This window comes from Zosterops lateralis (genome assembly GCF_965231275.1).
Source record: "Zosterops lateralis genome assembly, chromosome: 35".
Lineage (NCBI taxonomy): Eukaryota > Metazoa > Chordata > Aves > Passeriformes > Zosteropidae > Zosterops > Zosterops lateralis.
Genome location: NC_139795.1, coordinates 2170988 through 2195886, shown reverse-complemented (window position 1 = coordinate 2195886; position 24899 = coordinate 2170988). Strand labels below are relative to the sequence as shown.

The 24899-nt window shown below is 61.5% G+C and overlaps 1 protein-coding gene across 1 annotated transcript; it reads left to right on the top strand.

The window, feature by feature from the left end:
• Positions 1-1349: 1349 nt before the first annotated feature.
• On the top strand, positions 1350-24681 carry VARS1 (valyl-tRNA synthetase 1; the record flags this gene model as incomplete). The annotated part of the gene is given in 35 exon segments (XM_083881751.1): positions 1350-1376; positions 2694-2835; positions 3765-3898; positions 4487-4577; positions 5176-5276; positions 5907-6031; positions 6372-6536; positions 7324-7405; positions 7504-7623; positions 8341-8449; positions 9216-9316; positions 9946-10036; positions 10502-10626; positions 11270-11310; positions 11356-11374; positions 11564-11667; positions 12373-12531; positions 12949-13039; positions 13577-13682; positions 14192-14262; positions 14744-14869; positions 16007-16111; positions 16699-16767; positions 17409-17487; positions 18689-18819; positions 18927-18956; positions 19810-19962; positions 21377-21503; positions 22225-22391; positions 23210-23230; positions 23232-23273; positions 23275-23322; positions 23627-23800; positions 23980-24129; positions 24513-24681. Coding segments are annotated over 35 exon segments (3495 nt in total). The 3' UTR covers positions 24582-24681.
• Between the last annotated feature and the right edge of the window lie 218 nt (positions 24682-24899).

The window sequence follows — 24899 nt, the reverse complement described above, 5'->3', positions numbered from 1 at the left end:
CATGTTGGACCCCCTCCCAGTGACCCCTGACCCCCAGTTAAGACCCCGATTATGACCCCCTGGCCCCAGTTATGACCCCTGGACCCCCCGATTGACCCCCTTGACCCCCATTTATGACCCTCCCGACCCTGATGACCCCCAGTTATGACCCCCAGTCCCCTCCTGGTGACCCCTGACCCCCAATTATGCCCCCCTGACCCCAGCTATGACCCCCTGACCCCCATTTATCCCCCCTGGACCCCCAGTTATGACCCCCAGTGACCCCTGGTGACCTCTAACCCCCCATTTCTGCCCCCCCCAGCCATGTCTGCCCCCCCCGGGGTGCTGTTCCTGCCGCCCCCTCCCCACGATTCCAGCTCCCTCCGTGTCCTGATCGCCGCCCGTTTCTCCCCGGGCCCCCCGCCCCGCCTGGAGAGGAGCCTGGGCCCGCCCCCCGGGGCCCCCCCCGGGACCCCCCTGCCCGTGCTGAGGACCCCCGGGGGGTCCCTGCTGGGCCCGGGGGCGGCTGCCCTGTTCCTGAGCCCCCCCGCCATGCTGGGGAGGGGTCCGGCCCAGGCCGCCCTGGTGCGGCAGTGGGTGGGCTTCGCCGAGGGGGAGCTGGGCCCCGCCGGTGCTGTGCTCCTCAGGGGGCCCCCCGAGGTGAGGAGGGGGCTTTGGGGGGCTCCTGGAGGGGATTTTGGGGGGTCTCAGGGGGATTTGGGGTTTTTTGAGGGGTCTCAGGGGGTTAAAGGAGGATTTGGGGGAGTTATAGGGGGTCTCAGGGGGTTAAAGGGGGATTTAGGGGGTTAAAATGGGATTTGGGGGGATTACAGGGGGATTTGGGGGGTCTCAGGAGGGTCCTGGAGGGGATTGGGGGGTTTTTGGGGGTCTCAGGGGGGTTACAAGGGGATTTGGGGGAGTTACAGGGGGTCTCAGGGGTGTTACAGGGGGATTTAGGACAGATTAAAGTGGGATTTGAGGGGTCTCAAGGGGGTCTCAGGGGGATTTGGGGGGTCTCAGGGGGGTACAGAGGTGATTTGGGGGCATTAAGGGGGTCTCAGGAGGGTCCTGGAGGGGATTGGGGGGTTTTTGGGGGGTCTCAGGGAGGTTACAGGGGGATATGGGGGTCCCTGGGGGGATTTGGGGGGGTCTGGGGATGGTTTTAGGGATGGTTTTGGGGGTCTCTCACCCCCCCATCCCCCCAGGCCCGGCCCAGGGCCCTCCAGGAGCTGCTCCGGGGTCTGGGGGCTCTGGAGTCCCACCTGAGGGGAGGGGGCTGCCCCTTCCTGGTGGGGGACGGCGTCACCCTGGCCGATGTCACCGTCACCTGCGCCCTGCTGGGGCCCCTCACGCAGGTAGGGACCCCCGAAATGGGGCTGGGGACCCCCGAAATGGGGGTGGGGACCCCCAAATGGGGCTGGGGACCCCCGAAATGGGGTGTGGGACCCACAAAATGGGGCTGGGGACCCCCGAAATGGGGCTGGGGACCCCCAAAATGGGGCTGGGGACCCCCAAAAACCCCCGAAATGGGGGTGGGGACCCCCGAAATGGGGCTGGGGACCCACAAAAACCCCCAGGACCCCCGAAATGGGGCTGGGGACCCTCAAAATGGGGCTGGGGACCCCTGAAATGGGGTTTGGGACCCCCAAAACCCCCATGGGACCCCCAAAATGGGGTTTGGGAGCCCCAAAATGGGCTGGGGACCCTCAAAATCCTTCCTGGGACCCCCAAAATCTGATTGGGGACCCCCAGAATGGGATTGAGGACCCCCAAGAACCCTCTGGGACCCTCAAAACCCCCCCAGGACCCCCAAATGACCCCTGAGTGACCCCTGAGTGACCCCCCCAGGCCCTGGACCCCCGTGGTCAGTTCCCAGTGGTCACTCGCTGGTTCCAGGCCCTGAGTGACCCCTGTGCCCCCTGAGTGACCCCTGAGTGACCCCTGTGACCCCTGAGTGACCCCTGATCCCCCCCCAGGCCCTGGACCCCCGTGGTCAGTTCCCAGTGGTCACTCAGTGGTTCCAGGCCTGTGTCCGGCCATGAGTGACCCCTGAGTGACCCCTGTGCCCCCTGGGCAGGCCCTGGACCCCTGCGGTCAGTTCCCGGGGGTCACTCGCTGGTTCCAGGCCTGTGTCCGGCCATGAGTGACCCCAGTGACCCCTGTGTGACCCCCCCCCAGGCCCTGGACCCCCGTGGTCAGTTCCCGGTGGTCACTCGCTGGTTCCAGGCCATGAGTGACCCCTGAGTGACCCCTGTGCCCCCCCCAGGCCCTGGACCCCCGTGGTCAGTTCCCGGGGGTCACTCGCTGGTTCCAGGCCTGTGTCCGGCCATGAGTGACCCCAGTGACCCCTGAGTGACCCCTGAGTGACCCCTGTGCCCCCCTGGACAGGCCCTGGACCCCCGTGGTCAGTTCCCGGTGGTCACTCGCTGGTTCCAGGCCTGTGTCCGGCCATGAGTGACCCCTGAGTGACCCCTGTGACCCCCCCAGGCCCTGGACCCCCGCGGTCAGTTCCCGGTGGTCACTCAGTGGTTCCAGGCCCTGAGTGACCCCTGTGCCCCCTGAGTGACCCCAGTGACCCCTGACCCCCCCCAGGCCCTGGACCCCCGTGGTCAGTTCCCGGGGGTCACTCGCTGGTTCCAGGCCTGTGTCCGGCCATGAGTGACCCCAGTGACCCCTGAGTGACCCCTGAGTGACCCCTGTGTGACCCCCCCCAGGCCCTGGACCCCCGTGGTCAGTTCCCCGTGGTCACTCGCTGGTTCCAGGCCTGTGTCCGGCTGCCCCAGCTCCGGGCCCAGCTGGGGGAGGTGAAGCTCTGGGGGGGCCCCGGACCCCAAACCGGGACCCCCGAGGTCAAAGGTCAGACCCCAGGGGGTTTGGGGGATTTTTTGGGGGGGTTTTGGGGGGATTTGGGGATTTTTTTTATTTTTATTTTTTGAATTTTGGGGTGATTTTGGTTAATTTTTTGGGATTTTGGGGTTTTTTGGGGGATTGGGGGATTTTTGGGGGGATTTTAGAGGATTTTGGGGGATTTGGGGCTTATTTTTATTTTTATTTTTTGAATTTTTTGGGGATTTTGGGGTGATTTGGGTTAATTTTTTGGGATTTTGGGGGGATTTTGGGGTTTTTTTGGGGGGGTTTGGGGGGATTTGGGGGGATTTGGGGCTCTTTTTTAATTTTTATATTTTGAATTTTGGGTGATTTAGGGGCGATTTGGGTTAATTTTTTGGGATTTTGGGTTTTTTGGGGTTTTTTTGGGGGGATTTTTGGGGGGTTTTTGGAGGGATTTGGGGCCTATTTTTTATTTTTTGAAATTTGGGGGATTTGGGTTAATTTTTTGGGATTTTGGGGGGATTTGGGGGGGTTTGGGGGGTTTTGGAGGATTTTTGGGGATTTGGGGTAATTTGGGGCTTATTTTGTTTTTGTTTTTTGAATTTTGGGGGATTTTGGGGTGATTTGGGTTAATTTTTTTGAATTTTGGGAGGATTTGGGTTTTTTTATGATTTTTTGGGGGGATTTTTTGAGGGAATTTTGGGGTATTTTGGGGTTTTTTTTGAGGGTTTTAAGGGGATTCGGGAATTTTGATGAATTTTTGGGGGCGTTTCGGGTGGGTTTTTTTGGGATTCGAGTGGATTTGGGGGAATTTTTGGTGATTTGGGAGGATTTGGGTGGTTTGGGGGGAATTTTTTTTGGATTTTTTTGGATTTTTTTTTGATTTTGGGCGGATTTTTTGGGATTTTGAGTTGATATTTTTTGGTATTTTTGTGTAAATTTTCTCTCCCCTCCAGAGCCCCCCCAGGGGGGTCCCCAATCGGGGGGTCCCCCCCCGGCCAAGACCCCCGCCCAGCTGAAAAAAGAGGCCAAAAAACGGGAAAAAATGGAAAAATTCCAACAGAAACAGGAAAAAAACCGAGAGCTGCAGGTGGGGAGGGGGCTGGGGGTCCCGGAGAGGCTTTGGGGGTGATTTGGGGGGTCCTGGGGGTCTCTGGGGGGTCCTGGGGGCATTTGGGAGGGATTTGGGGGGATTTGGGGGTTCTCTGGGGGGGGATTTGGGGGGGATCTGGGGGGTCCTGAGGGTCTCTGGAGGGGGTCTTGGGGGTCTTTGGGGGGTCCTTGGGGAGTTCTGGGGGGTCCTAAAGGGGGATTTGGGGGACCCTGGGGGGATTTGGGGGGATTTGGGGGATCCTGGGGGGTCCTGAGGGGGATTTGGGGGATCCTGGGAGGGCTCTGGAGGGATTTGGGGGTTGCCGGGGGGGATTTGGGGGGTCTTGGGGGGTCTTTGGGGGGTCCTGGGAGTCTCTTGAGGGCATTTGGAGGGTCCTGAGGGTCTCTGGGGGGGTTTGGGGGTCCTGGGGGGTTTTTGGTGGGTCCTGGGGGGTCCTTGGGGGGTCTCAGGGGGTCCTTGGGGGTCTCTGGGTGTCCCTGGGGGTTTTGGGGGGTCCTGGGGGGTCTTTGGGTGTCCCTGGGGGGGGTTTTGGGGGTCCCTGACCCCCCCGTGCCCCCTCCCCAGGCTCAGGCCAAGGCGAAGCCCCCCCGGGCCCGGAAGGAGCTGAAGGGGCTCAGCTACGAGACCCCCCCCACCCCCCCCGGCTGCAAAAAGGGTAGGGGGGCTTTGGGGGGGCTTTGGGGGGGTCTGGGGGTGTTTGAGGGGGTCTGGAGAGGTCTGGGGGGGCTTTGGGGGGTTTGGGGGGCACTGAGAGTGTCTGGGGCGTCTCTGGGGGATCCTGGAGGATCCTGGGGGGGTTTTGGGGGGTCTCTGGGGGTCTCTGGGGGGTCCCTGGGGGTCTCTGGGTGTTCCAGGGGTTCTCTGTGGGTCTGGGGGGTCTCTGGGGGGTCTCTGGGGGGCTCTGGGGGACACTGAGAGGCTCTGGTGAGGTCTCTAGGGGGTCTCTGGGGCTCTGGGGGGCTCTGGGGGTCTGGAGGGTCCCTGGGGGGGCTCTGGGGGTCCCTGGGGGGTCTCTTGGGGGTCTTTGGGGGTTTTGTGGGGTCTCTGGGGGGTCTCTGGGTGCTCTGAGTGTCCCTGGGGGGATCTCTGGGGGGTCTCTGGGTGGTCCTGGGGGTCTCTGGAGGGTCTCTGAAGGTCCTGGGGGGTCTCTGGAGGGTCTCTGTGGGTCTGGGGGGTCTCTGGGGTGTCCCAGAGGGTCTCTGGTGCCCTGGGGGTCTCAGGGGGTCTCTGACCCCCCATTTTTGCCCCCCCAGACGTGGGGGGACCCCTCCCCGAGAGTTACAGCCCCCGGTACGTGGAGGCCGCCTGGTACCCCTGGTGGGAGGGGCAGGGGTTCTTCAGACCGGAATTCGGGGTGAGTCGGGGGTCCTGGGGGGGCCTGGGGGGATTTGGGGGTCCTGGGGGGGTCTGGGGGGGCCTGAGGGGATTTGGGGGGGTCCTGGGGGGGCCTGGGGGGATTTGGGGGGAATTGGGGGGTCCTGGTACCCCTGGTGGGAGGGGCAGGGGTTCTTCAGACCGGAATTCGGGGTGAGTCGGGGGTCCCGGGGGGGCCTGGGGGGGCCTGGGGGGGTCTGGGGGAAACCTGGGGGGTCCTGAGGGGATTTGGGGGGTCCTGGTACCCCTGGTGGGAGGGGCAGGGGTTCTTCCGGCCCGAATTCGGGGTGAGTCGGGGGGTCCCAGGGGGTCCTGGGGGGGCCTGGGGGGGTCCTGGGGGGATTTGGGGGGTCCTGGGGGATCCTGAGGGGATTTGGGGGGTCCTGGTACCCCTGGTGGGAGGGGCAGGGGTTCTTCAGACCGGAATTCGGGGTGAGTCGGGGGTCCCTGGGGGGTCCTGGGGGGATTTGGGGGGTCCTGGGGGGTCCTGGGGGGATTTGGGGGGTCCTGGGGGTCCTGGGGGGATTTGGGGGGGTCTTGAGAGGGTCTGGAGGGTCCTGGGGGGTCTCTGGGGTCTCCAGGGGTCACTGACCCCCCCCTGCCCCCCCAGCGGTCACTGCAGACCCCCAACCCCCGGGGGGTGTTCGTGATGTGCCTCCCCCCCCCCAACGTGACCGGGACCCTCCACCTGGGCCACGCCCTGACCGTGGCCATCCAGGACACGCTGACCCGCTGGTGAGTGACCAGAGTGACCGGGGGTCATCCCGAGTGACCGGAGTGACCACAGGGACTGGGGGTCTTCCTGAGTGACCAGAGTGACCAGAGTGACCACAGGGACTGGGGGTCATCCTGAGTGACCAGAGTGACCCAGAGTGACCACAGGGATCCTGAGTGACCAGAGTGACTGCAGGGACCCTGAGTGACCACAGGGACCATGGGTGATCAGAGTGACCACAGGGACCCCTCTGTCCCCTCTGTCCACTCTGTCCACTCAGGCACAGGATGAGGGGACTGACCACCCTCTGGGCCCCGGGCTGTGACCCCTCTGACCCCTGTGACCCCTCTGTCCACTCAGGCACAGGATGAGGGGACTGACCACGCTCTGGGCCCCGGGGTGTGACCACGCCGGGATCGCCACTCAGGTGGTGGTCGAGCGGCGACTCCTCCGGACACGAGGGGTCACTCGGCACCAGCTCGGCCGCGAGGCCTTCCTGGAGGAGGTGTGGCGTTGGAAGGAGGAGTGAGTGACCGCTGACCCCGCTGACCACTGACCCCACCACTGACCCCTGACCCCACTGACCCTGCTGACCCCTGACCCCGCTGACCCCTGACCCTGCTGACCCCTGACCCTACTGATCTCACTGACCACTGACCCAACCACTGACCCCTGACCCCACTGACCCCTGACCCCATGGAGTGTTGACTCCTGACCCCTGACCCCACTGACCACTGCGTGACCCACTGACCACTGATTGCTGACCCCGCTGACCTCTGACCCCGCTGACCTCTGACCCCACTGACCCCAGACCCCTCCCCAACCCCCAAAACCCCCCAAACCCCTCCCCAAACACCCAAAACCCTTCAAACCCCCTCCCCAAATTCTCTGCCCACCCCAAGCCCCTCCCAAATCCCCCCAAAACCCCCCAAACTTCACCCCAAACCCCCCTAAACCTCTCTAAAGCCCCCTCCCCACCCCAAACTCCCCTCAAAACCCCCCAAACCCCTCAAACCCCCTTTCCCCCTCCCCAAACCCCTCCAAATGTCACTCCAAGCCCCCTCCCCACCCCAAACTCCCCTCAAAACCCCCCAAATGCCCCAAACCCCCTCCCCAAACCCCTTTTCCCCCTCCCCAAACCCCTCCAAATGTCACCCCAAGCCCCCTGCCCACCCCAAACTCCCCCCAAAAACCCCCCAAAAACCCATCCCAAACCCCCCAAATCCCCTCCCCAAGCCCCCTCCCCACCCCAAAACCCCCCACAAACCCGCCCCAAGCCCCCTCCCCAAGCCCCTGTTCTCCCCCTCCCCAGGAAAGGCGACCGCATTTACCAGCAGCTGCGGCGCCTCGGGGCCTCCATGGACTGGGGCCGGGCCTGTTTCACCATGGACCCCGTGAGTTGGGGGGCTCTGGGGGGGGGCTGGGGGTCCCTCTGACCCTCGCTGACCATCACTGACTCCCGCTGACCCCCACTGACCATCGCTGACCACAGAAAATGAGCCGGGCAGTGACCGAGGCCTTTGTGAGGCTCCACGAGCAGGGGCTGATCTACCGGAGCCGGAGGATTGTGCACTGGAGCTGCGCCCTGCGCTCGGCCATCTCGGATATTGAGGTGCCCAAAATCACCCCAAAATCATCCCAAAAATCTCACCTGGGACCCCCAAAAATCTCAGAAAAATCCCCATCGAAATAGCCCCAAAATAACCCAAAATAACCCCAAAAATCCCCCCAAAATTCCCATTATTGGTCACTGGAGCCGCGCCCTGCGCTCGGCCATCTCGGATATTGAGGTGCCCAAAATCACCCCAAAATCCTGCTCTGGGACCCCAAAAATACCCTGAAAAAATCCCATAAAACTAGCCCCGAAAATACCCCCAAAAAATGCCCTAAAACACCCCAAAATCCTGCTCTGCGACCCCCAAAAATCTCAGAAAAATCCCCATTGAAATAACCCCAAAATAACCCCAAAATCCTGCCCAGAAACCCTCAAAACCCCCCAAAATCCCCCAAAACCCCCACCAAAAATCCCACCAAAATATCTCTCAAAATCACCTCAAAATACCTCAAGAAAAAACCCCAAATCCTGTCCTGGGACCCCCAAAACATCCCCCAGAAACCCCTAAAACACACTGAAAAAATCCCATAAAAATATCCCCCAAAATCCCCCCAAAATCCTGCCCTGGGACCCCCAAAACCCCCAAAAACCGCCCCCCAAAAAAACCCAAAACTGCCTCAAAATCCTGCCCTGGGGTCTCAGGGGGTCTCAGGGGTGTTTTGGGGGTCCCAGGGGGGTCCCAGGGGGTCTCAGGATGTTTTGGGGTCCCCCCAGGTGGAGAAAAAGGAGCTCCCGGGCCGGACCCTGCTGAGGGTCCCGGGGTACGAGGAGCCCGTGGAGTTCGGGGTCCTGGTGGCCTTTGCGTATCCCCTGGAGGGGGCCGGTAATTATGGGGGGGGTCTGGGGTGTCCTGGGAGGGGTCTGGGGGGTCCTGAGAGGGGTCTGGGGGTGCTTGGGGGGGCTCTGGGGGGTCCTGGGGTGGCCTTTGTGTATCCCCTGGAGGGGGCTGGTAAATAGAGGGGGTCTGGGGGGTCCTGGGATGGATCTGGGGGGTCCTGGGGGGTCTGGAGAGGCTTTGGGGTGCCTTTGGGGGGTCCTGGGGAGGGTCTGGGGGTCCTGGGGGGGTCTGGGAGGGTCTGGGGGTGCTTGGGGGGATCTGAGGGGGCTTGGGGGAGCTTTGGGGGATCCTGGGAGGGTCTGGAAGGGTCTGGGGGGGCTTGGGGGGGGTCTCTGTCCCCCTGGGCTCTCTATGGGGTCTATGGGATCTCTATGGGGTCTTTGTGGGGTCTGTGGGGTCTCTGTGGGGTCTATGGGGTCTCTGAGTGTCCCTATGGGGTCCCTGTGGGCTCTGTGGGGTCTCTATGGGGTCTATGGGGTCTCTGTGGGGTCTTTATGGGGTCCCTGTGGGCTCTGTGGGGTCTCTGTGGGGTCTATGGGGTCTCCATGGGGTCCAGGGGGGTCTCTATGGGGTCCAGGGGGGTCTATGGGGTCTGTGAGTGTCTCTATGGGGTCTCTGGGCGTCCCTGTGGTGTCCCCATGGGGTCTGTGGTGTCCCTGTGGGGTCTATGGGGTCTCCATGGGGTCTGTGGGGTCTCTATGGGGTCCCTGCTGTCCCCACCTTGTGACCCGTCCCCCCTGTGTCCCCCCAGCCCCAGGTGAGGACCCCGAGGTCGTGGTGGCCACGACGCGTCTGGAGACGATGCTGGGGGACGAGGCCGTGGCCGTGCACCCCGAGGACCCCCGGTACCAGGTGAGGGTGGGGCCAGGGGCGGGGCTGACACACCTGTGGGCGTGGCTTACACACCTGGGGTTAGGGCAGAGCACCCCAAGGACCCCCGCTACCAGGTGAGGGTGTGGCCAGGTACACCTGGGGGGGCTGACACACCTGTGGGCGGGGTTAACACACCTGGGGGTGGGGCTTACACACCTGAGGGTGGGACAGGGCACCCCGAGGACCCCCGGTACCAGGTGAGGGTGGGGCCAGGTACACCTGTGGGGGCTAACACACCTGGGGGCGGGGCTAACACACCTGGGGTTAGGGCAGGGCACTCCCGGGACCCCCGGTACCAGGTGAGGGTGGGGCCAGGTACACCTGGGGGGGCTAACACACCTGGGGGCGGGGCTAACACACCTGGGGTTAGAGCAGGGCACTCCCGGGACCCCCGGTACCAGGTGAGGGTGGGGCTAATACACCTGTGGGCGTGGCCAGCACACTTGTGGGCGTGGCCAGCCACACCTGAACCCCCCCCATCCCCCTGAGGTGCAGTACCCACCCACCTGTGGGCGTGGCCCCATTGTGGGCCTGTCTCAGGGACACACCCCCAGGTGGGCGTGGCCAGTGAGGGGCGTGTCCCCTGACGGCCCCGCCCTCCCCGGCAGCACCTGCGGGGCAGGTTTGTGCTCCACCCCTTCACGGGGCGGCGCCTCCCCATCCTGCACGACGCCTTCGTGGACCCCCAGTTCGGGACAGGTGAGGGGCGGGGCCTAAAGGGGCGGGGCCTCGAGGGGCGGGGCTCTGTGGGTGTGGTCCTTTAGGGCCAGGGTGTGGCTCAGGGGGTGTGGCTATTTAGGGGTGTGGCTTAAAAGGGTGTGGCTGTTTGGGCGCGGTCATTTAGGGGCGTGTCTCTTTTTTTGGGGCGTGGCTATTTTGGGTGTGGCTCACATGGGTGTGTCTCTTTTAGGGTGTGGTTTAGAGGGGTGGGGCTGTTTGGGTGTGGCCATTCAGGGGCGTGTCTCTTGGGGTGTGCCCATTTCAGGGCGTGGCCTGTCTGTGACCTAAAGGGGCGTGGCCTAACCACACCTGTCTTACCCTATTTCTGCCCTTCACGGGGGCGTGGCCACCAAGGGGGGGGGGGGGCGTATCCATCTTCGGGCGTGTCCTGTGCTGGGCGTGGCCCTCAGTGGGCGTGTCCCAACCCTGACCACGCCCCCCCAGGTGCCGTTAAAATCACCCCCGGCCACGACGGCACCGACTTCGAGGTGGGGCAGCGCCACGGGCTGGGCGTGGCCTCCGTCATCGCCGAGGACGGCACCATGGTCAACGTCCCCGCCCCCTTCCAGGTGAGATGGGCGTGGCCAGGGCTGGGGGCGGGGTCAGGGTGGGGTCAGGGGTGGGCGTGGCCTCCGTCATCGCCGAGGACGGCACCATGGTCAACGTCCCCGCCCCCTTCCAGGTGAGATGGGCGTGGCCAGGGCTGGGGGCGGGGTCAGGGTGGGGTCAGGGGTGGGCGTGGCCTCCGTCATCGCCGAGGACGGCACCATGGTCAACGTCCCCGCCCCCTTCCAGGTGAGATGGGCGTGGCCAGGGCTGGGGGCGGGGTCAGGGTGGGGCGGGGTCAGGGTGGGGCTGGGCGTGGTCAGGGCTGGGCGGGGTCAGGGTGGGGCGGGGCAGGGGAAGGGGGAATGGGGAAGGTTTGGGGTGTTTTGGGGGGATTTTGGTCACTTAGTGGTCACTCAGTGGTCACTCAGGGGGGTCAGTGGTCAGTGGTCACTCAGGGGGGTCAGTGGTCAGCGGTCACTCAGCTGTGACTGTGTGGTCAGTGGTCACTGAGCAGTCAGTGTGGTCACTCAAGGGGTTCAGTGGTCAGTGGTCACTCAGTGGGTTCAGCAGTGACTGTGTAGTCAGTGGTCACTCAGTGGTCACTCAGTGGTCACTCAGTGGTCAGTGGTCAGTGGTCACTCAGTGGTCACTCTGTGTCTGCAGGGCCTGCCCCGGTTCAAGGCCCGCTCGGTTCTGTTGGAGCGGTCACTGTGGTCACTGTGGTCACTGTGGTCACTGTGGTCACTCAGGGGTGTCAGTGGTCACTCAGTGGGTTCAGCAGTGACTGTGTAGTCAGTGGTCACTCAGTGGTCACTCAGTGGTCAGTGGTCAGTGGTCACTCAGTGGTCACTCAGTGGTCAGTGGTCACTCAGTGGTCAATGGTCACTGTGTGGTCACTCAGGGGTGTCAGTGGTCACTCAGTGGTCAGTGGTCACTCAGTGGTCACTCTGTCCGCAGGGCCTGCCCCGGTTCAAGGCCCGCTCGGTGCTGTTGGAGGCGCTGAAGGATCGGGGGCTGTTCCGGGGGGTCACCGAGAACCCCATGGTCGTACCTGTCTGCAGGTGAGTGTGGGGGGTCACCTGAGTGCAGGTGAGAACAGGGACAGGTGACACAGGTGGGGCTGGGTGGGACAGGTGACACACAGGTGACACACAGGTGACACACAGGTGATACAGGTAACAGGTGACAGGTGACCCTGCTGTCCCCCAGCTGCTCCAAGGACATCCTGGAGCCCCAGGCCGTGCCCCAGTGGGGTCAGGGGGGTCACACAGGTGACACAGGTGTCGGGTCACAGGTGACAGGTGACACACAGGTGACACACAGGTCACACAGGTGATACAGGTGACGGGTCACAGGTGACAGGTGACACACAGGTGACACACAGGTGACACACAGGTGAAACAGGTGACACAGGTGATGGGTCACAGGTGACACACAGGTGACCCTGCTGTCCCCCAGCCGCTCCAAGGACATCCTGGAGCCCCGGGCCGTGCCCCAGTGGGGTCAGTGGGGTCACACAGGTGACACACAGGTGACACAGGTGACACACAGGTGACACAGGTGACAGGTGACACAGGTGACAGGTGACCCTGCTGTCCCGCAGCCGCTCCAAGGACATCCTGGAGCCCCGGGCCGTGCCGCAGTGGGGTCAGTAGGGTCACACAGGTGACACAGGTGGGACAGGTGACACACAGGTGACACACAGGTCACACAGGTGATACAGGTGACACAGGTAACAGGTGACAGGTGACTGTGGTGTCCCCCAGCCGCTCCAAGGACATCCTGGAGCCCCGGGCCGTGCCGCAGTGGTTCGTTCGCTGTCAGGGCCTGGCCGGGGCCGCCGCGGCCGCCGTGCGCAGGGGGGACCTGAGGCTGCACCCGCCCGGCCACGCCCGCACCTGGTTCACCTGGATGGACAACATCAGGTGAGGGGACTGCCCCATAGACTGCCCCATAGACTGCCCCACACCTGCCCCTTTACCTGCCCCTCACCTGCCCCTCACCTGCCCCATGGCCACACCCACCTGCCCCATGGCCACACCTGCCCCATGGCCACGCCCGCACCTGGTTCACCTGGATGGACAACATCAGGTGAGGGGACTACCCCATAGACTGCCCCACACCTGCCCCTTTACCTGCCCCTCACCTGCCCCTCACCTGCCCCACACCTGCCCCATGGCCACACCCACCTGCCCCATGGCCACACCTGCCCCATGGCCACGCCCGCACCTGGTTCACCTGGATGGACAACATCAGGTGAGGGGACTGCCCCATAGACTGCCCCACACCTGCCCTTTTACCTGCCCCTCACCTGCCCCTCACCTGCCCCTTTACCTGTGCAGGGATTGGTGCATCTCCCGCCAGCTCTGGTGGGGCCATCGAATCCCCGCCTACTTTGTCACCATCAACGACCCCAAAGTGACCCCGGGACAGGTGAGGGGCACTGGGGGGGGGAGTTTGGGGGGTCCTGGGGGGACTGGGAGGGATTTGAGGGGTCCTGGGGGTGTTTTTGGGGGGTTTTGGGGGGACTGGGAGGGAACTGGGGGAGTTTTGGGGGGTCCTGGGAGGGATTTGGGGGGTCTTGGGGGGATCTGGGGGGTTTGGGGGGTCTTGGGGAGGCACTGGGGGGACTGGGAGGGTCCTGGGGGGGATTTGGGGGGTCCTGGTGGATTTTAGGGGGGAATTTGGGCGTCCTGGGGGGTTTTGGGGGGTCCTGGGGAATCTTGGGGGTCTCTGGGTGATTTGGGGTCACTTTAGGGTCACATTTGGGGTCATTTTTGGGGGTCCAGGACGAGGACGGGCAGTTCTGGGTCAGGAGGGGCTGTGGGGGTCTCTGGGGTCCCTCTGGGGTCACATTTGGGGTTTTTTGAGAGTCCAGGACGAGGACGGGCAGTTCTGGGTCAGGAGGGGTTTTTGGGGGTCTGTGGGGTCACTTTGTGGTCACTTTTGGGGTCATTTTTGGGGTCCCAGGACGAGGACGGGCAGTTCTGGGTCAGCGGCCGCTCCGAGGACGAGGCTCGGGCCAAAGCGGCCGCAGCCTTTGGGGTCAGCCCGGAACTGGTCAGCCTGAGACAAGGTGGGGCTGGGGGCTCTGGGGGGGCTGGGAGGGACTGGGGGGGACTGGGGGGGGATTGGGGGGGACTGGGATAAACTGGGGGGGACTGGGGAGAGAATGACCGGGACCCTGGTGGTCACCTGTGGTCATTTATGGTCATTAATGGTCACTGATGGTCAGTGGTGGTCATCTGTGGTCACTGATGGTCATTGGTGTTCCTGGTGGTCACCAACGGTCACTAACGGTCACTCCTGATTGCTGCTGGTCACCTGTGGTCATTAACGGTCGTTAACGGTCACTGGTGATTACTTGTGGCCACTTGATGGTCCTTAATGGTCACTGCTGGTCATTAATGGTCCCTGGTGGTCACCTGTGGTCACTGATGGTCACCTGTGGTCATTAATGGTCACCTGTGGTCTCTGCTGCCCCCTGGTGGTCACTAACGGTCACTAACGGTCCCTGTGGTCACTAACGGTCCCTGTGGTCACTAACGGTCACTAATGGTCCCTGTGGTCACTCTGCCCGGCCAGACGAGGACGTGCTGGACACCTGGTTCTCCTCCGGCCTCTTCCCCTTCTCCATCTTCGGCTGGCCCGACCAGGTCGGGGGTCCTGGGGGGTCCCAGGGGGGATTTGGGGGGTCCTGGGGGGTCCCAGGGGGGCTCTGGGGGGTCCCAGGGGGGCTCTGGGGGGTCCCAGGGGAGATTTGGGTTCCCCAGGTGGGTTTTTGGGGTCCCAGGGGTTTTCTGGGGTTTTTTGGGGGGTCCCAGGGTGGTTTTTGGCGTCCCAGGGAGGTTTTTTGGGGTCCCAGGGAGGTTTTTGGGGGTCCCAGGGTGGTTTTTGGAGGTCCCCAGAAGGTTTTTGGGGGTCCCAGGGAGGTTTTTGGGGTCCCCAGGTGGGTTTTTGGGGTCCCCAGGGTGGTTTTTGGAGGTCCCCAGAAGGTTTTTGGGGGTCCCAGGGAGGTTTTTGGGGTCCCCAGGTGGGTTTTTGGGGTCCCCAGAAGGTTTTTGGGGTCCCCAGGGTGGGTTTTTGGGGTCCCCAGGGGGGTTTTTGGGGGTCCCAACCTGACTCTTGCCCCCCCAGACCCCCGACCTGGAGCGTTTCTACCCCGGGACCCTCCTGGAGACGGGACACGACATCCTGTTTTTCTGGGTGGCGCGGATGGTGATGCTGGGGCTGGCCCTGACCGGGAAACTCCCCTTCCGGGAGGTGGGGCCCAAACCCGCCCAAAGTCACCCCAAAACCGCCCAAAATCACCCCAAAAACGGCCCCAAAATCACCCCAAAAACGGCCCCAGAATGTCCTCAAAATATCAGCAAAATATTCCCAAAATATCAGTAAAATATCATCAAAATACCATCAAAGTTCACCACAAAATAGCCCCAAAATATCATCAAAATCCCCCCAAAATATCAGCAAAATACCCTAAAATCAGCCCCAAAATATTCCAAAATATCCCCCAAATATCCCCAAATTATCCCCAAAATATCAGCAAAATATCCACAAAATATCCCCCAAAATCTCCCCAAAAATCCCCAAAATATCAGCAAATTTCACCACAAAGTATCCCCCAAATATCCCCAAAATATCCCCAAAATCTGCCCCAAATCCCCCCTGGGACTCCCCCAGGTGTGTCCCCAGGTGTGTTACCTGTCCCAGGTGTGTCCCTGTCTCACCTGTCCCCTCACCTGTCCCCACCTGTCCCCACCTGTCCAGGTGTACTTGTATCCCCTCACCTGTCCCTGTGCTCACCTATCTCACCTGTCCAGGTGTACCTGTCCCCTGTCCCAGGTGTGTCCCCTCCCCTGTCTCACCTGTCCCTGTCTCACCTGTCCAGGTGTCCCTGTCTCACCTGTCTCACCTGCCCAGGTGTCCCTGTCTCACCTGTCTCACCTGTCTCACCTGTCCCTGTCTCACCTGTCCCCATCTCACCTGTCCAGGTGTCCCTGTGTCTCTCTCACCTGTCTCACCTGTCTCACCTGTCCAGGTGTACCTGTCTCACCTGTCTGTATCTCACCTGTCCAGGTGTACCTGTCCCTGTCTCACCTGTCTGTGTCTCACCTGTCCAGGTGTCCCTGTCCCTGTCTCACCCGTCTCACCTGTCCCACCTGTCCAGGTGTCCCTGTATCCCTCTCTCACCTGTCTCACCTGTCCAGGTGTCCCTGTCTCACCTGTCTCACCTGTCCCACCTGCCCAGGTGTACCTGTCCCTGTCTCACCTGTCCGTATCTCACCTGTCCAGGTGTCCCTGTGTCTCTGTCTCACCTGTCTCACCTGTCTCACCTGTCCAGGTGTCCCTGTCTCACCTCTCTCACCTGTCTCACCTGTCCGTATCTCACCTGTCCAGGTGTACCTCCACGCCATCGTGCGCGACGCCCACGGTCGCAAAATGAGCAAATCCCTGGGGAACGTCATCGACCCCCTGGACGTCATTGCGGGGGTCACCCTGCAGGTGAGACCCCCAAAACCCCCCAAAATACCCCAAAATATCCCAAATTCACCCAAAAACCCCCTGGACGTCATTGCGGGGGTCACCCTGCAGGTGAGACCCCCAAAACCCCCCAAAATACCCCAAAATATCCCAAATTCACCCAAAAACCCCCTGGACGTCATTGCGGGGGTCACCCTGCAGGTGAGACCCCCAAAAACCCCCCAAAATACCCCAAAATATCCCAAAAGCCCCCCCAAAAACCCCCCAAAAAAACTTTCAAATCTCCCCACACCCCCCAAAAACCCCCCAAACCCCCCAAAAAATCCCCAAAAATCCCCCAAACCCCCCCAAAAAATCCCCAAAACCCTCCCAAAAATCCCCAAAACACTCGAAACCCCCCCAAAAAATCCCCCAAACCCCCCCAAAAAAAATCCCCCAAACCTGCCCCAACACCCCCAAACTCCCAGAAACCTCCCAAAAACCCTCCAAAAAACCCCCTAAACCCCCCAAAAAATCCCCCCAAAACAACCCCTAAACCCCCTGAGCCCCCCAAAAACCTCAAAAAAAACCCCAAAAACCCCCCAAAAAACCCAAATTTTCTCCCCCAGGAGCTGCACAAGCAGCTGGAGAGCAGCAACCTGGACCCCGCCGAGCTGGAGAGAGCCCGGGAGGGGCAGGTACGGCCTGGGGGGATTTGGGGGGATTTGGGGGGTCCAGGGGGGATTTGGGGGAAATTTGGGGGTCCAGGGGGGATTTGGGGATTTTTTGGGATTTTTTGGGGGGATTTTTGGGGGATTTTAGGGGGAGATTTGGGATTTTTTTGGGATTTTTGAGGGAATTTTGGGGTGATTTGGGGAGATTTTGGGGGGATTTGGGGGAAATTTGGGGGATTTGGGGAGATTTTGGGGAGAATTGGGGGAGATTTGGGGAGATTTTGGGGAGAATTGGGGGAGATTTGGGATTTTTTTGGGGATTTTTGGGGGGGATTTGGGGATTTCGGGGGGGGATTTTGTTTTTTTTGGGTTTTTTTGGGGGGGATTTGGGGGAGGTTGGGGGTATTTGGGACAATTTGGGGGGATTTGAAGGGATTTTTGGATTTTTTGGCATATTTGGGGGGATTTGGGGGGGATTTGGGGAGATTTGGGGGTGGTTTATGGGGATTTGGGGGGTCCTGGGTGGGTTGGGGGTGTCCCAGGTGCGTTTTTGTGGGTCCCAGGTGGGTTTTGAGGGTCTTGGGTGGGTTTTGGGGGGTCCCGGGGTGGTTTTTGGGGGTCCCGTGTCTGTTTTTTGGGGTCCGTGACCCCCCGTGGCCCCCCAGAAACGCGACTTCCCCGAGGGGATCCCGGAGTGCGGGACGGACGCGCTGCGCTTCGCCCTCTGCGCCTACACGGCCCAGGGTAACCCCAGACACCCCGAAACTGCCCCGAAAACACCCCAAAAACACCCCAAAAACAGCCCCAAAATCACCCCAAAGCTGCCCCAAAATTAACCCAAAACTGCCCCAAAACCACCCCAAAAACAGCCCCAAAATCACCCCAAAACTGCCCCAAAATTAACCCAAAACTGCCCCAAAAACGCCCTAAAACCCACCCAAAAATTAGCCCAAAAAACACCCTAAAAATACCCCAAAATTACCCAAAAAAACCTCCCAAAATACACCCCAAAATTACCCCAAAAAACACCCAAAAGTTACCCCAAAAAACCCCCCAAATTAACCCAAAATTACCCTAAAAAATCCCAAAATTACCCCCGAAAACACCCCAATAAACACCCCAAAATTAAGCCAAAAATTACCCCAATAGACACCTGTAAACCGCCCCAAAATCACCCCAAAAAACACCCAAAAATCACCCCAAAATTACCTAAAAATTACCCCAGAAAACACCCCAAAATCACCCCCATGACCCCCCTGTCCCCCCAGGCCGTGACATCAACCTGGACATGGGGGTGGGTGTGACCCTGTGACCCCTGACTGACCCCTGCCCTGTCCCCCCTGACCCTGTGTGACCCCTGTGACCCCTGACTGACCCCTGACTGTCCCCCCTGACCTGTGTGACCCTGTGACCCCTGACTGTCCCCTGTGTCCCCCCAGGCCGTGACATCAACCTGGATGTGTCCTGTGTCCTGGGGCACTGTGACCCCTGACCCCTGTGACCCCCATGTCCCCGCTGTTCCCCCTGACCCCTGTGACCTCCTGTGACTCCCCTGACCCCTGTGACCCCTGACTGTCCCCTGTCCCCAGGCCGTGACATCAACCTGGACGTGTCCCGTGTCCTGGGGCACTGTGACCCCTGTGACCCCTGTGTCCCCCCAATCCCTGTGACCCCCCTGACCCCTGTGACCCCTGTGACCCCTCACTGACCCCTGACCCCTGACTGTCCCCTGTCCCCTCAGGCCGTGACATCAACCTGGACGTGGGCCGTGTCCTGGGGCACTGTGACCCCTGACTGACCCCTGACTGACCCCTGTGACCCCTCTCTCTGTCCCCTGTCCCCAGGCCGTGACATCAACCTGGACGTGTCCCGTGTCCTGGGGCACTGTGACCCCTGTGACCCCGGTGACCCCTGTGACCCCGGTGACCCCTCTCTGTGTCCCCAGGCCGTGACATCAACCTGGACGTGGGCCGTGTCCTGGGCTATCGCCATTTCTGTAACAAGGTCTGGAACGGGGCCCGGTTCGTGCTGCGGGCGCTGGGGGAGGGGTACCGGCCCCCCCCGCCGGGGACACAGGTAACCCCCCTGAGACCCCCCCCCTAAATACCCCCGGGACCCCTGGGAGCCCCCCAAAACCCCTGAGACCCCCCTGGGCCCGGTTCGTGCTGCGGGCGCTGGGGGAGGGGTACCGGCCCCCCCCGCCGGGGACACAGGTAACCCCCCTGAGACCCCCCCCTAAATACCCTGAGACCCCCCCCTAAATACCCCTGAGAGCCCCCAAAACCCCTCTGGGACCCCTGAGAGCCCCTGAACCCACCCCCCCTGCCGGGCTCACAGGTAACCCCCCCTGGGACCCCCCCAAAACACCCCGGGACCCCCTGAACCCCCCCAGACCACCCTGAGACCTCTGAATCCTCCCAGACCCCTGGGACCCCCCAAAACCCCTCTGGGACCCCTGAGACCCCCCGAGACACCTGGGACCCCCTGAGGCTGTGCTGTCCCCAATGTCCCCTGTGCCCCCCTGACCCCCAATGTCCCCAATGACCCCTGTGCCCCCCTGACCCCCAATGTCCCCAATGTCCCCAATGTCCCCAATGACCCCTGTGCCCCCCTGACCCCCAATGTCCCCAATGTCCCCAATGTCCCCAATGTCCCCTGTGTGTCCCCAATGTCCCCAGTGATGTCCCCAATGTCCCCACTGTCCCCTCAGGTCCCCCGGGGGTCCCTGGCGGAGCGGTGGGTGCGCAGCCGCCTCAGCCGGGCCACCCTTGTCCCCAATGTCCCCAATGTCCCCTGTGTGTCCCCAATGACCCCAATGATGTCCCCAATGTCCCCAATGTCCCCTCAGTGTCCCCAATGTCCCCAATGACCCCAATGATGTCCCCACTGTCCCCCCAGGTGGCCCGGGGGTCCCTGGCGGAGCGGTGGGTGCGCAGCTGCCTCAGCCGGGCCACTCCTGTCCCCAATGTCCCCAGTGTCCCCATTGTCCCCAGTGTGTCCCCAATGACCCCAGTGATGTCCCCAGTGTCCCCACTGACCCCAATGATGTCCCCACTGTCCCCTCAGGTGGCCCGGGGGTCCCTGGCGGAGCGGTGGGTGCGCAGCCGCCTCAGCCGGGCCGTCAGGGGCTGTGGGGTGGCCCTGGGGGGCTTCGACTTCCCCGCGGCCACCACGGCCGTGCACGGCTTCTGGGTCTACGAGTTCTGTGACGTGTACCTGGTGAGTCTGGGGACATCATTGGGGACACTGGGGACATTGGGGACACTGGGGACATCACTGGGGACATTGGGGACAGTGGGGTTAATGGGGTTATTGGGGTCACCACGGCTTCTGGGTCTACGAGTTCTGTGACGTGTATTTGGTGAGTCTGGGGACACTGGGGACATCACTGGGGACATTGGGGACACTGGGGACAGTGGGGACATTGGGGACATGGGGGACACTGGGGACATTGGGGACATTGGGGACAGTGGGGACATTGGGGACATTGGGGACAGTGGGGACATTGGGGACATTGGGGACACTGGGGACATTGGGGACATGGGGGACATCATTGGGGTTAATGGGGTTAGTGGGGTTATTGGGGACATTGGAGTTAATGGGGTCATTGGGGACATTGGGGACATTGGGGACATTGGGGTTATTGGAGTAATTTGGGTTATTAAGGACATTGGGGACACTGGGGACATTGGGGACATTGGGGACAGTGGGGACATTGGGGACATTTGGGTTATTGGGGACATTGGGGTCATTGGGGTTATTTGGGTTATTGGGGACATTGGGGACAGTGGGGACACTGAGGGGACATTGGGGACAGTGGGGTCATTGGGGCTATTGGGGTTATTTGGGTCATTGGGGTCATTGGGGTCATTGGGGTTATTAAGGACATTGGGGACACTGAGGGGTTTATGGGGTCACAGAGGTTCTTGGGGTTATTTGGATTACTGGGGTTAATGGGGACATTGGGGACACCGAGGGGACATTGGGGACAGTGGGGTCATTGGGGCTATTGGGGACATTGGGGACAGTGGGGTCATTGGGGCTGTTTGGGTTATTTGGGTCATTGGGGTCATTGGGGTTATTTTGGGTTAATGGGGTCACTTGGGGTTAATTTGGGGTTTATTTGGGGTTTATTTGGGATTTATTCGTGGTTAAATTGGGGGTTATTTGTGTTTAATTCGGGGTCAGTTTGGGGGTTTATTTGGGGTGTTAATGGTGTTTAATTCGTGGATAAATTGGGGGTTAATTAGGGGTTAATTTGGGATTAATTTGGGATTAATTAGGGGTATTAATTGTGTCTAATTCGTGGATAATTTGGGGGTTAATTAGGGGTTAATTTGGGATTAATTTGGGATTAATTAGGGGTATTAATTGTGTCTAATTCGTGGATAATTTGGGGGTTAATTTGGGATTAATTTGGGGTTAATTTGGGATTAATTAGGGGTATTAATTGTGTCTAATTCGTGGATAAATTGGGGGTTAATTTGGGATTAATTTGGGGTTAATTAGGGATTAATTAGGGGTGTTCATGGTGTTTGGTTTCTGGATAATTTGGGGGTTAATTAGAGGATTATTTATGATTGATTAGGGGTTAATTAATGGTATTAATTGTGTCTAATTGCCCCTCCCCCAGGAGTGTGTGAAGCCCATCCTGGCCCGGGCCCGCCCCTCCCCCACCCCGCCCGGGGGGGTCCCACAGGGGGAGGGGGAGGGGCAGGAGCCCCCCCAGGGCGACCCCCAGGAGGAGGAGGAGGAGGAAGGTCTGGGGGGATCTGGGGGGTCCTGGGGGGGTCTGGGGGGAATTTGGGGATTTTTTGGGGGGTCCTGGGGGGTTTTGGTGGGATTTTTTATTGATTTTTGGGGGGATTTTTGGGGATTTTTTTGCAATATTTGGGGGATTTTTGGATGTTTTTGGGGTGGGATATTTTTGGGATTTTTTGGGATTTTTGGGGGGAATTTTTGGGTGTTTTTGTTGGGATTTTTTGGGGATTTTTTTTTTATTTTTGGGGGGATTTTTGGGTGTTTTCGTTGGGATTTTTTGGGGGAATTTTGGGGGGATTTTTGGGTGTTTCTGGTGAGATTTTTTTTGGGGATTTTTTGGTGTTTTTTGGGGTGTTTTTATTGGGATTTCTGCGGTGTTTCTATTGGAATTTTTGGTGGGACTTTTGGTGTTTTTTGGGGTGTTTTTAGTGGGATTTTTTGGGGGTTTTGGGTGGTTTTTTTGCGATTTTTGGGATGTTTTTGGTGAGATTTTTGGTGTTTTTTGGGGTGTTTTTAGTGGGATTTTGGGTAGTTTAGGTGGGATTTTTTTTTAGGATTTTTGGGTATTTTTATTGGGATTTTTGGGTGGGTTTTGGGTGTTTTTGAGGGGATTTTTGGATGGTTTTGGGGTGTTTTTTGTGGGATTTTTTGGGGATTTTTGGGGTTTTTTGGGGCGCCGATGACAGCGGTGACAACGGTGACAATGACAACGTCCCCCAGGTGACCTGGAGGCCACCAGGGCCACCCTGCTGGGCTGCCTGGAGGCCGGGCTGCGGCTCCTGGCCCCCTTCATGCCCTTCCTGGCCGAGGAGCTCTGGCAGAGGCTGCCCCGGGACCCCCCCGGGCCCCCCAGCGTCTGCCTGGCCCCCTACCCCGAGCCACAGGAGGTCTGGGGGGCGGGGGGGGATTTGGGGGGTCCTGGGGTCCCAGGAGGGGGTTGGGGGGATCTGGGGGGAATTTGGGGGGCTGAGGGGGGTTTGGGGGGATTTGGGGACTGGGAGGGATTTTGGGGGGATTTTCGGGGGTCTGGGAGGGGCTTGAGGGGGTCTGGGAGGTTTGAGGGGTCTGAAGGGGGATTTTGGGGGGCTGGGAGGGGTTTGGGGGGGCTCAGGGAGGTCTGAGGGGGAATTTTGGGGAGTTCAGGGGGATTTGGGGGGGTCAAAGAAAGGGTTGGGGGGATTTTGGGGGGTCCAAGGGGGATTTGGGGTCTGGGGGGTCTGGGAGGGATTTGGGGGGCTTCAAGGGGGTGTGGGGGGCTGGGAGGTTTTGAGGGGGGGTTTGGGGGGCTATGGAGGGGTTTGGGAGGAATTTGGGGTGGGATTTTTGGGGTCTGCAGGGGGATTTGGGGGGGATTTTTTGGGGCTCAGGTGGGATTTGAGTGTCCCAGGGGGTCCTGGGGGTATCCAGGGGGGTCCCAGGTCACTCTGGGGGTCCCGGGGGGTCCTGGGGGGTCTGAGGGCACTCAGGGGGGTCCTGGGGGGTCTGAGGACACTCAGGGGGGTCCTGGGGGTATCCAGGGGGGTCCCAGGTCACTCTGGGGGTCCCGGGGGGACCTGGGGGGTCCTGAGGGCACTCAGGGGGGTCCCGGGGGGTCCTGGGGGGTCTGAGGACACTCAGGGGGTCCTGGGTGGTCCTGGGGGGTCTGAGGGCACTCAGGGGGGTCCCAGGCCGGGGGTCTCCCCCTGACCCCCCGGTGCCCCCCCAGTTCCCCTGGCAGGACGAGGAGGTCCGAGGCCACCATGGAATTCCTGCTGGGGATCGTCCGGGCCCCTGCGGAGCCTCCGGGCGGCCCACGGGCTGACCCGCCAGAGACCCCCTGTAAAAATGGGGCTGGGGGCTTCATGGGGGGGTTAAAACCCACGGGCTGACCCAGCAGAGACCCCCTGTAATGGGGCTGGGGCTTCTGGGAGGTTAAATGGGGCTGGGGGCTTCTAATGGGGCTGGGGGCTTCTAATGGGGTGGGGAGGTTAAATGGGGCTGGGGGCTTCACTGGGGTGTCCTGGGGGGATTAAATGGGATCTGAGGGGTCCCTGGGGGTCTCTGGGGATTTCAGGATCTCTGGGGGGTCCCTGGGGGTCTCTCTCCCCCCGGACCCCTCCCCAATTCTCTCTCTGTCCCCCAGGGTTCCTGCAGTGCCCCGACCCCTCCTGGGGGTCCCGGGCCGGGCGGCACCCGGGGGGTCCTGCGGGCCCTGGGGGGGTGGGGGTGCAGGTGCTGGGGGCGTGGGGGAGGGGCCCCCCAGGGCTGTGCCGTGGGCGTGGCCAACGACCGGTGCACCGCCCACCTGCTGCTCAAGGTGAGTGACGTCAGCGGGACGCCCGTGACGTCATCACACAACACTGTGACGTCACCCTACCACCCTGTGACGTCATCACACTCCCTGTGACGTCACCGAGCCCCCCCCTGATGTCACCATGTCCCCGTGACCTCCCTATGACGTCACCCCCAAATTTTTGGGGTCTCTCCCCCCCCCAGGGCGTGGTTGACCCCCCCTCGGAGCTGGCCCGGCTCGGGGGGCGGCGGGAGGAGCTGGGCCGGGCCCTGGGGCGGCTCCGGGAGCGCCGGGAGGGGCCGGGCTACGCCCACAAGGTGCCCCCCCACGTGCAGGAGGCTGACGAGGCCAAGGTGAGACCCTCGGGGGGTCCTGGGGGTCTCTTGGGGGGTCCTGGGATGGTCCCAGAGGGATTTCGGAGGAAATCAGGGGGTCCTGAGGGGGTTTTGGGGGGGCTCAGAGGGTCCTAAAGGGGTTTTGGGGGGTCCTGGGGGGATTTTTGGGGGGTGCTGAGGGGACTCAGAGGGTCCTGGGGGGTCCCAAGGGGATCCTAAGGGGGTTTGGGGGGATTTGGGGGGGGTCTCAGAGGGTCCTAAAGGGGTTTTGGGGGGCTCAGAGGGTTCTAAAGGGGTCCTGGGGGTCTTTGGGGAGGTCCTGGGGGTCCTGGGTGGTTTTGGGGGTCCCAGGTGTTTTTGGGGTGTGTTTTGGGGGTCCCATCCCCTGTCCCCCCCCCCAGCTGGCCCAGCTGGAGTCGGAGCTGCGGAACGTTCTGGAAGCCGAGGAGCTCATGAGGAAACTGCTCTGACCCCCCAGAGCCCCCTCCCCAAAATAAACCCCGCCCACCGCTGACGTCATCGGGATAAACTTGCGGGGGCGTGGCCTGGAGAATAAAATGGGCGTGGCTTCACTTGACTCCGCCCACAACTCACTCGGCCAATGGGGGATTGGGGGTCCTGGGGGCGTGGCTAAGCTTGGGGGGTGTGTCTCCTGGGGGCGTGGCCGGGTTTGGGGGGCGTGGCCAGGATTTGGGGGGGTGCCTGGGGGGCTTTGGGGGTCCTGGAGGGCGGGGCTGGGGGCGTGGCCATGGGCAGACAGCAGGTGGGCGGGGCCTGAGGGGGCGTGG